Below are 12,187 nucleotides of genomic sequence, written 5' to 3'. Positions count from 1 at the left end.
GCTTCAACAAATAAATTTCAAGAAAAAAAACCTGGGAAAATAAACTTACTGAATAAAAAAAAATAACTGACATCCTCTTCTAGCCATGTTGGCATAACTGTTACTAGAATTCCTTCCTGCCTTAAATGACTAGACAACTAGACAAAATGTGAAGGAGCTATTTTTTGGCATTGGCTGCTGACCAGTGTAGGACAGTAAACCTTGAGGGTAAATAAGTACACAAGGTGAGCCCAGATTGGCTCCAGTGTTCTGCCTGGGGAAACCGTCCCAAATGTGGCCTCGGGAGATGGAGCCCAAGCCAAGCACAGCCCCTCACTGTTTACTCAGGGAGGCAGAGAGCAGAGGGCTGGCTGCTGAAGCAGCTGGACTTTGTGCAGTACTGAGGGTTCTGGGAAACAGAGAGGCACAAGGCCTACCAGACAGCGGCTGGTGCAAGGCTGAGAGCTGAATAGAGATTCCAGAGGTTGCAGGGCTGGGAGAAGTTGAAGTCTTAGCCCAACCCGAGTGGATGGACCTCACTGAGCCGCACAGGCATTCAGTGGAATAAGAACTGAATAAGTGGGCCCTCAGTGGAATAAGAACCACGCACATGCAGAGCAAAGGTGGGCAAATTAAGACCTGTGAGCCAAACCCAGCTCACTGTCTTTCTTATAAATAAAATTCTATTGGAATATAGCTATGCTCATTTGTTTATATACTGTCTATGCTGCCTTTGTACTATATTAGCAGACTTGAGTAGCTGCAGTAGAGACGATAGGGCCACAGAAGTTTAAGATATTTACTATCTGGCCCTTTATAGAAAAAGTTTGCTGAACTCTGCACTAGAGTAAGAGCCACACTCTAGTACTAAGAGCAAAACAAACAGATCCACCCTACGAAGGAAGAAAACCACGCCTGGCGGAACAGCATAATCTCCACAAGGTATTATCCACTTGGGACGAATATACAATTACACGTATGAAGAACAGAAAAATGTGAGCCACAGTCCAGAAAAAAAAGTCAATAAAACAGAAAAAGACCTTGAGATCACCCAGACGACAGATGAACAGATAAGGACTTTAAAACAGCTGTTATAAATATGTACGTACAAGTACTTAAAGGAAAAGATGGACGTGAGTAAACAGCTGGGAAACCTCAACACAGAAATGGAAACTATAAGAAAAGAACCAAATGTAAATTCTAGAACCGATAAGTGCAATATATGAAGAAAATTTTAAAGGCTCCTGGCTTTTGGAGATACATAATGAAAAATGTACAGATGAAATTATATATCTGAGATGTGCTTCAAAATAATCTAGCTTGGGGAGGGGAAGTGGCTGGGGGTAAAGATGAAACAAGAGCTGCCATAAATTGATGACTGTTGTAACTAGGTGATGGGTATGTACTGCTCTCTCCACTTTTCTGTATGTTTGAAATTCTGCACATTCAAAAGCTAAAAAAGAAAATCCAATCTCTACAAGAAAAAACTGTTTTAACTGAAAAACAAGATAATGTTCAAATGAAGCTTTGCATATATCTTATTCTCCTCCCGTCTTGCCAAATTCCCAAAGATACATAGCATCTACTCTGCATTTTCAAAGATTCCCAATGCTTGGGGAAAGGGAACATTTCATAAAAACTGTGAATATTTATGTAGGTGAATGCCATTCTCTCTATCTTTCTCTCTCTTTCTTTCTCTCTCTCTCTGTATGTTCTACACTTTGACACACATGGATAGATCAATATTTGATTTCACAAAATAAGATTATATTAAATTGCTCTATAACTTGCATTTTCCAAATAATACATGTTGTGAATATCATTCCATGTCAACAAATAGAGGTCAACACCTTTTTTTTTTTTTTTTGGTTAATGACTGCACAGCATTTATCATTGAGGGTCTACGTGCCCTGTACTGTGTAGTAAAGTTCATAATTTCAATGGGAGACAGGAACTATGCGTTACAGAAAGCTATTTCAGGCAGAGGGAAAACATAAGAGCACACATGGCTTGAGGGACAAGTCTGACTTTAGGGAATTCAGGGTTATGATTTGATTGTTAAGTATGCTTTAATTTATGTAGTAACAAGCCATATCATAACAGAGTTTATTTGTATTTGTATTAAGGTACTTGTTAAAAAAATCATATAGCAAAAATCCATCTCCATTCTCAGCTATCAACATGAATAGAGTTTAAGTTACAGGAAGCTCCTTATTAATAGTATTGATATTTTCCAAATCATCCATGGCCTGCATCCCAAAACATGATTTCTAAGTTGGTTTGATGAAACTGAGGATACATTTTCCTACTGAAGCTATACAAAACAGTAAGGATCTCAGGTCAGTTGACAAAAGTTTAAAGTACCTAATTTATTATGTAATATAGCCCCTCCCCTACTTGGAAGTTAAATTTTTGAAAAACCACTATCATAAGAAAATTCTTAGTGGAAGAATCTATGGCCTTAGAGTCACAAATGAACAAAAGCACTTGTAAAAATTCGTACATTTGTTAAAAAAAGACAAGAATAATAAAATATTAGTAGCATTATATGCATCTTAAATTACAGTAATGAGTATATCTAAGTAATTTCCAGTTACCATTCCTTGATCATGGAAATCTTAAAGGTGTTCCTCTCCTATATTATAAATTACATAAACATTTTGCTTTGTTGCAGAGAATATGCACAGTAAAAGAAATTTTTCCCTTGGGTCTGGTCCCATTCAAACATTTGATATCTTTTATATTTGCTTGGTTGGTTTTTTCTCTTATACAGTTTAAACAAAAAGTTTTGGAAAATAAAAATGCTATCTTCTCAATGTATAAAATTCAAACACATCAATTATAAAGAAAGTAAAAATCAGTACAATCTCACCATCTGGAAATAAGAGCTATGAACACTTGGGTGAGCATCATGCTAGATATTTCTTTGGGCATATATACATATAAGGAAACAAAGATACAAACTTTATGTAAGTGGGATTTACTGTTCTATACCAGCCTTTTCTCCTCTATGCATGGCCATGACTTTTTAAGTCTACAGTACATCTACATCATCTTTTTAACGGCTGCACAGCACACCATTGCATGGATAAACTATAATTTATTTAGTCATTCTCTTACCAATGGACATTTCAGATTATGGTGAATATTTCCCAATTACCATTATTATAAAGTTACATTCTTATTTATCCATCTTTGTACACTCATCCTATTGTTCTCTCAGGATAAATTCCTAAAAGCAGAATTGTTAGCTAAAAAGTATGTATACCTTACACCTTGATGCACATTGCCACACAGCCCTCTGGAAAAGCCACACTATTTCATACACCCACCAGCTGTGCCTTTCTTAGACTTTCTGCTGGACTTGCCCACAATCTGCCCCCTCTCCTCTCACTGGCATCAGTTCCCTCCACATGGACTGTGGAAGGACAGCAGGATAGTGATTAGGTCTAAGGGTTTACTTCCATCAGCTTCCTTCTTCTCTCCCATGACTACACTGCTTAAGCCTTAAGCACTTCTCTTTTAGATTTCTTCCCTTCCCCCTCCCAACCTCTTTTTTCTAATTATCTCCAGTAAGTCTGACTCACAACTCATATTACCTGGAATTCTCACAGTTGCCCAAAAAGGTATACAGAAGTAACACTGCCTTAAATTAATCTTGGAGGGAGATGGACTATAAAAGGGGGTGGGGGCAGGGAACAAAGTCACTAACTAGGCCGGTCATATGACAAAAACTGACATTTTGAGATAAATTATTCCTTAGGCCTACCATATAACTTTTGTGAACAAATGTTCCTACAGGAGGCTGCAGTCTGAAAGGTCTTTCATTTGGTTATGAAACTGAGTACTTACTATGTGTACACATTGTATGCCACGTTTTGGGAAGACAGAGATGAAGAAGATAAGATTCTTGTCTCTAAGAAGCTCCCATTCTAGCAAGGGAGATGGAGGTGTAAACAAATACTTTTCAGGTAAGTGTGCATACTCTGATACAGGGTAATACGCGCTGTGATAAAGGCATGCCCTGAGCGCTATGTAAGCAGACTGGGTTCGTTTAGCCTGGGCAGAGGCAAATACAGCTTCAAAGGAGAGATGGCATTTAAGTGTGGCCTTGAAGAATGAATGGTTTGCTGGGTGAAAAAAGACATTGCAGGCAAAGCACTTAAGGAGGTACACAATGGCAAACCTTAGCAGAGATATGAGGTTAGGAAACTGGCAGGACCTAAGGCTGAAAAGGTAAACTGAGGCCAGACTGAGATGGTGCTATCCTTCGATGCGGAGGGATTCAGACTATCCCAGCAATGAAGAGTCCCCAGAGGTTTTTTTAGTAGGGAAGCGTCATAATCAGATCTGAATTTTAGAAAGACAGCTGGTTGTGGGGAAGAAGGTGAACTAAGGTGGAGACCAGTTACAAGGGATGGTAAAGAATTATACCCAGACCATGCAGAAAACTGGGATTTACTGACTCACTGGACACAGACACTGAAGGCAGTGGTGGGGACCAAAAGCCCTTAAATACTTACATTTAGGTACTGCCTGGATGGCGATGCCATTCATGGAGACAGAGTATATATGCGGAGAAGCAGATGTGCAGGAAAATATTCATTTCCATACTGGACTTGTTGAGCTTAAAGGGCCTGTGAGACATCTAGGAAAAGATACCTAACAGAGAGCTGGCATTCAGACCTGGTGTTCAGTTCCAGGGGATACTCTGTTGATTTTTAAAAACTGTATAGATTTGACAGTCATTGAGGTAGGTAAATTTGATTGCTGACAACAAAGAGAGGAAACAGGGATGAGGGCTTAGAACAGAATCCTGGGGAACACTAATATTTAAAAACCTAGAAGTAGAAGAGCCTAGTGGAAGTCTGGGAAAATCAGAGAAACAGGAGGCAAGCCAGGAGAGACTGGCTCATAAAAGGAACAAGAGTTTAAAAGAGAAAATATGCCCCCTTCTTTGCCTTCACCATTCCTTGCCATCCTCACTGGGCAAAGGATCTTATGTGCCAGCTTTGAGAGCTGGAACAAAGATTCTAATAAAGTGGGAACTGGGAGTGAGAGATTAAGCAAGGAGAGAGCTCCTGGGGCCCCAGGGTAGGGATTTTGCACCGTTATCAGGGATTTAGTGTCAGTGCTAATACCAGGAGTACCTTCATCCCTAAAAGGCTCTTGTTACCTTCTCTCTACCTTCCAAGAGACTAATCCATCCTTTCCCCTTTCCAATGTCACTACTTATAGTTTCCACCCATCCCTTAGCCCATGATAGAAGAGAACAAATTTGGCCAAGCTGCAGGGCTTGCGGGATCTTAAGCGGGATCTTAATTCCCTGACCAGGGACTGAACCCATGCCCTCGGCAGTGAAAGCACCCAGTCCTAACCACTGGACCGCCAGGGAATTCCTCAGAAGAGAACAAGTCTTAACAGCCTCTCAATTCAGTAAGCTCTTCAGCCAGGTACTGTGCTTATTAAGATAGACATATAGATAAGACACGGTTCCTGCTCAACAAGAATTAACAATCTAGTTAGGAGTGGGGATGGAGAGAGGAAGTAGGTAACTACTATATGGAGGGTGTACTGTGATTAAAGCTACAATGAGCTGGAGAGTCATGAGAGAAACCTTATGCCCTTCTTAAGAGGTTAAGAAATCTCTTCTGGGACTTCCCTGGTGGCACAGTGGTTAAGAATCTGCCTGCCAATACAGGGGACAAGGGTTCGATCCCTAGTCTGGAAAGATGCCACATGTCGCGGAGCAACTAAGCCCGTGTGCCACAACTACAGACCCTGTGCTCTAGAGCCTGCAAGCCACAACTATTGAGCCTGCGTGCCACAACTACTGAAGCCCGCGCACCTAGAGCCCGTGCTCCACAACAAGAGAAGCCACTGCAATGAGGAGGCTGCGCACCACGACGAAGAGTAGCTCCCGCTCACCACAACTAGAGAAAGCTCACACACAGCAACGAAGACCCAACGCAGCCAAAAAAAAAAAAAAATCTCTTCTTCCCATTTTCCAAGAGGGAAAGGTGCACATAGATGCTGACGATAAATCCTGGCACATAAAGACTTATAGTGGATTAATTTACATCAATCTAAAAGGATGAAAAGGAGGAAGAGAGAAAAGAGAGTACCCTTCATAAATTTACCCTTCATTTTCAACCCTGGGGGGCGGAGAGCAGGTGGTACAGGACAACCTGTCTGCAATGCATAATAAAAGTAATTATGAATAACCCATAAAGGGGCCTTTCCCTATCACTAAATCTCTTCCTGATGACATATTTTCCCTCCCTCTTCTAATCAGAAGATCCCCCTCTTCTAGTCAGAAGATAACCCTCTTGTGGGGTATAGTGGGATGGGTTACTATAGCTATTTCTGTAATAGCTTTTTCCAAGACTGTCTGAACCACCATTTGTCAAAATCATAAGTCACAAAAAAGATGAATATGGAGCTTCCCTGGTGGCGCAGTGGTTGAGAGTCCGCCTGCCGATGCAGGGGACACGGGTTCGTGCCCCGGTCCGGGAAGATCCCACATGCCACGGAGTGGTTGGGCCCGTGAGCCATAGCCGCTGAGCCTGCGCGTCCGGAGCCTGTGCTCCGCAACGGGAGAGGCCACAGCAGTGAGAGGCCCACGTACCGCAAAAAAAAAAAAAAAAAAAAGATGAATATGTTATTTCTATACTCTGCAAAGAGATTATATACATATGCATACATATGTGTGTGTATATAACACGTGTGTGTGTGTGTGTGTGTGTGTGTGTGTGTGTGTGCGTGTGTTTTGGCTCCTCCTCTACCTTGACTATCTGCCCAGATCCTCTTCACCATTACCTGCAGCGCACAAAAAAGAAGTCTAAACCCCATTATTTCTTGTCAAAAGAGGAAACAGAAAAAAAGTAACTTGATTAGTAAACAGAGTTTGGATTGGAACCCAGATCTTAAGAGATGTAAATTGGTGCTCTTTTCACAAGGCTGTACTCTCACACTGGCCTCCACTCTCCCTTCCAACCAGTCCAAAATACTGCCTACATCACCTTCCCTTTACACATCTCTCACCTCATATCTTCCTGTGGCTCCTTAGTCATCTCCACTAACGCTATATTACACTGAAAGACTGAGGTCTATCTGCCTACCAACCTCCTTCCTCTCTAAAAACATCTTCCTTTTTACTTCTCACACATGCTCATCATACTTGTCCTGTCTCATCTGAACTTTGCACACTGATTTCTGTGAAGAGACCATGCCATGCAGGGCAGAGGAATGAGCACTTAAAAAAGAAAAGAAAAGAAAAGAAATCAGTTCCATGTTCAAATGCCCATTTTGCCTCTTACAATCTGTGCAATCTTAGTCTTATTACTTAACCACTTTGTCTCACTTTTCTCATCAGCAGAGAATAATGCCTAACTCACTGGGTTTTAAAAGGTAGCTAGCATATGTTAGGTGCTTAACACAGTATCATGTACTTCAAAAGCACTTAATAAACGGAGCTATTTACTGTGAAAATAATATTTGCCTCATAGGACTGTTGTTCCTACATGCCTGAAACCTAAATAGTCCTTGAAAATATTTTAATTTCCTTCTTCCCCCATCCTTGAAACAACTTCCTAGTTCTTTCCAACAAAGATTCAGAAACCGGTTCAAATCCAACAAAGATTCACCTGCAAAAGTATTTGCACATTTACTAAAATCTCACCACTCACACAAGAGTAACACCTACTGAAAGCTAGCCAGACAAAATTTCTCCTCTTCTTAACTTTAAGTCAATGGAAGAGAATAATCACATTTTGCAAGTTCCCCAAAAGACGCGTTGTATCATGCCAACGGATACAAGTTGCTTTCTCTGCGGCAACTGGGGGTCCAGGCGCATTTCAGTTACTGTAGGTTCATCGCTCCGCCCCAGGAATAAAAGAGTTTGCTACAGCAATCACACAACTGACGTGGGAGAAGAAAACCTTAGACAATGTCCCATAAATCTCAAGGAGGGACTGCAAATAGATGCCACGCAGTGACGTGATCTAGGCAGGTGACAAATGAACACTTGTGGGTATGTTCCTGTGGCAATGTGTCATCGTGTGTCTGCGTGTGTCCGCAGAACTGAAAGCACATTCGTGTGCGCCGAGATGTCTGATCGCGGACGTGTATTCCTTTGAACCCGACTGCGTAGCCAGTGAGCGACAGTGAGAAGCCACGCGGAGCTGTCCTCCAGGTGCTTACCTCTCCGGACGAACAGGTGGACGCCGCTGGGCGCCGCCATGTTGGCGTCGGTCACGTGGCCGCGAGCTCTCGCCCCCTCCTCGCCTCGCCCCGCCCCGCCCGTAGGAGCAGTCCAGTCGCAGCCCTGCCGAAGACCGGAGGCGCCGAGGCCGCCAGAGGGAGAGTGCGCGTGCGCGGCGGGAGCTGACTGCGGGAGCCCAGGCGGCGGAGCGGCTCGGGCACCGGGGCCAGTAGGGGAACCCGCGGCCGGCCGAGCCCGCTCCGGCCGCGAGAGACGGGCTCCAGCCGCGGTTCGCGCGCTCGCTCTGAGCCCCCGCGCCCAGGTGGGATGGAAGAAGCCTGTCAGGTAAGCGTGGTATCCAATATTTGTAGCATCAACATTTTGGTGCATGGAAACGTAAAGTTGGGAGGAAAAAATAAAGCACAATCTAGCGTTCAACATAGCACTTTGCATCGTCTGCTCTTTGTTGCAAATTATTTCCCTGGATTCAGTTGAAAGGTAAAATTTGGTTCAAAGTCACCAGCTGCCCCTTTGCTGTCCCAGAATCTACATTACTCAGCAGAGACAACAGACAAGACAGGATCTGTGTGCAGCTGCAAAATCTATTCTGGGTACCAGAGTGGGTATATTCAGGGGACTTCTCCTTCCCCAAGGACACCTCGAGCTCAGCGGTATTAAGTGGAGTCTTAATCCTAAATTTGACTTTTAACAATGAGAGGATGACGTCTGCCAATTGCGCTGCCGAAAGATGAAGCCTACAGAAGGCCAGTTATGAATCAAGTGAGGGAGCTGATGTATCCCTAGTGATGACAGTGTCAATTTTTACCAAATTCGCTGTTCCTCTTATCTGCATTCTGGGGCATATTTCCATTCTGTCATGGACCAGGTATTAATCATCTTGGTAGCCTGGTACCCAGCAAAGAACCTGATATTCAAGGAATGTCTGGTGAAGGAATTGAACTCTGCATGGACCCAGTCAAACCAAGAATGTAACAGTCTCCAAATGCAGTAAAGATTGATAAGGATTCTTGGTGAACATGTGTGATGTCTCCTAATTAATATTTAAGAATTTAATTTAACTACACACTCTGTGAAAAACCCAGACAATTCAGAAATGATCTTTTTTTGTGTGTGTGTGGTACGCGGGTCCCTCACTGCTGTGGCCTCTCCTGTTGCAGAGCACAGGCTCCGGACGCGCAGGCCCAGCGGCTATGGCTCACGGGCCCAGCCGCCCCGCGGCATGTGGGATCTTCCGGAGCGGGGCAAGAACCCGTGTCCCCTGCATCGGCAGGCGGACTCTCAACCACTGCGCCAACAGGGAAGCCCCCAGAAATGATTTTTTAAAGAAAGGGTAAATCTCCTTCCTCACCCTCTCTACACACCACAATCCCACTATTTAGTCAGCCACTGTGTGTGTCATTCCATGCCTTTTACAGGCAAATATGTGTAAAGATTTTAAATGGAATCACATACTTACTGTTGCAACTTGCTTTTCCACTCATGAACATCAAATCTTAGAACACTTAGAGCTCATTCTTTTTAATGACTACATAGTCCTGATGTTTTTACTTTTTTTTCACATCTTTATTGGAGTATAATTGCTTTACAATGTTGTGTTAGTTTCTGCTGTACAACAAAGTGCATCAGCTATATGTATACATATATCCCCTCTTGCGTCTCCCTCCCACCCTCTCTATCCCATCCCTCTAGGTGGTCACAAAGCACCGAGCTGATCTCCCTGTGCTATGCAGCAGCTTCCCACTAGCCATCTATTTTACATTTGGTAGTGTATATATGTCAATGCTAGTCTCTCACTTCATCCCAGCTTCCCCTTCCCCACTGTGTCCTCAAGTCTGTTCTCTACGTCTGCATCTTTATTCCTGCCCTGCCACTAGGTCCATCAGTACCGCTTTTTTAGATTCCATATATATGCGTTAGCATACGGTATCTGTTTTTCTCTTTCTGACTTACTTCACTCTGTATGACAGACTATCCCTCCACTGGGTATGTACCCTGAGAAAACCATAATTCAAAGAGTCATGTACCACAATGTTCATTGCAGCTCTATTTACAATAGCCAGGACAATGGAAGCAACCTAAGTGTCCATCGACAGATGAATGGATAAAGAAGATGTGGCACATATATACAATGGAATATTACTCAGCCATAAAAAGAAACGAAATTGAGTTATTTGTAGTGAGGTGGATGGACCTAGAGTCTGTCGTACAAAGTGAAGTAAGTCAGAAAGAGAAAAACGAGAGTGAGTTTGGGTAGTTCATTAGAGGACACATCTGTACTTCTTGGAGACCCAGTTTTGTATGCTTTTGGGTCACCTTGAAAGATAAAAAGAAAAAATGTTTTCCACTGAGGTAAATAAAATGTACAAGGATGAGAATGAAAAGTACTCTTTCAGGTGACTTCAAGCCCCACCTTTTTCAAACGCAGATCAATTCCAAGGAGAGAGTTTTTGAACGTGCTAATCTGTCCTCAGTGTAACTGAAGCCAACAATCTGAATGCAGGAAAGGAACCTGAGAGTTAGCAGAACACCAAGTCTCAAGAAGTGTGCAAAAAAAAGAAACCTAGAAGTCCCTAGAGAAATGTCAGAAGGCATTAAGCCCAATTTCAAACACATCTGAAATAGAACACATGTTCATGTGATTCAGCTCAGCCAATCCTTGGAAAACCAATGCACAATTTATTTCCCTGAAACTAGAAGGAAAAGGAAAAGGAAACACTATGAGAACTCAGGTGGCACCACCATAGTGGAATCCAGTGAGGAAATTTCCAGTAAGTTCAGCAAGGATGTGGATGTGCAGGATGAGCTAGAAATGAAGCAGACATGAACTTGCACAGGTGATAGCTTGTGCACTGATTCTTGATTTAGCTTCTTTCATCACATCCTTCTGACCTTAGAAAGATTAAGAACTGCCAGCATGTGTCCTCCAAAACTGTCAATTTATGAGATATATGCATACTGATCAACGGTATAAAAAAGGGCTGGACCCCTGACATCTAAGATCCGTGGCAGTTCTAACATCTGTGATCCTGGGTGTTAGGGCATTAGATTGCTTTCATTTAGTTGAGTAACTACTACTGACTCACTTCTCTACTCCATTTCTGCCCATCTTCCCATCTGTGAAATGAAGGTTAATTATGTTGTGGCACTTCATTGATTTGAACTCCCACCATTATTCAGATTTTGTACTTGTGTTTCTTGAAAAAAAATGTTGAATAATTTTTCAGAACCAGGGTTCAAGAAATAAAGTATAACTTCCTAATACCTTCAGTTTCTGTGTCCAGAAATTCATTCTTAAATGTTAAAATATTTTTATTAATTGTGATTAATTATTGCTTTATAGGTCTTTTACCTTGGTTTTTAAAAAGATTGTCTTATTAGCATCTTTTAAAGTCTAATCTTCTTTTATTAAAGAAATAAATCAGAAATAAATTCCGACATTCTCATTTTTAAAAAGTCATTTTTTTCTTTCCTCCTTCTTCTACTTAATGATAGTTTATTTTGGACTTATATAACTTTTTCAAAAGCTGTATATAAGTTTGTGATAAAATTGAAATTATATTGGTTTCTATAATGTAGATACTGAATTTGTAATTCAGGTTAACAATTTAAAATGCTCTAGGGATTATGCTACATGAAGTAAATCTCTTTTTTTAAAAAATAAATTTATTTATTTATGTTTGGCTGTGTTGGGTCTTCGTTGCTGCTCACAGGCTCGGGCCTCTCACTGTGGCAGCCTCTCCTGTTGCAGAGCATGGTCTCCAGGCACACAGGCTCTAGCAGGTGTGGCACACAGGCTCAGCACTTGTGGCTCGAGGGCACCAGAGCGCAGGCACAGCAGTTGCGGCGCATGGGCTTAGTTGCTCCGCGGCATATGGGATCTTCCCGGACCAGGGCTCGAACCCATGTCCCCTGCGTTGGCAGGTGAATTCTTAACCACTGCGCCACCAGGAAAGTCCCAGTAAATCCTTTTAAAAATAAATTTTG

The 12,187-nt window shown here is 42.3% G+C and overlaps 1 protein-coding gene across 2 annotated transcripts in view; it reads right to left on the bottom strand.

The window, feature by feature from the left end:
* The window catches only part of METAP1D (methionyl aminopeptidase type 1D, mitochondrial), a 78,603-nt gene extending 70,381 nt beyond the window's left edge, over nucleotides 1-8,222 (bottom strand). For both annotated transcript variants that reach the window (XM_079924297.1, XM_079924298.1), the window contains exon 1: nucleotides 8,182-8,222. In XM_079924297.1, coding sequence (XP_079780423.1) covers nucleotides 8,182-8,221 — 40 coding nt within the window. In that variant the 5' untranslated portion in view covers nucleotide 8,222. The remainder of the gene's footprint in view (nucleotides 1-8,181) is intronic.
* Between the last annotated feature and the right edge of the window lie 3,965 nt (nucleotides 8,223-12,187).

The sequence above is a fragment of the Stenella coeruleoalba genome, assembly GCF_951394435.1.
Source record: "Stenella coeruleoalba genome assembly, chromosome: 6".
Taxonomy (NCBI): Eukaryota; Metazoa; Chordata; class Mammalia; order Artiodactyla; family Delphinidae; genus Stenella; species Stenella coeruleoalba.
The sequence above is the reverse complement of the archived record's forward strand: the minus strand, read 5'-3'. Positions and strand labels throughout refer to the sequence as shown.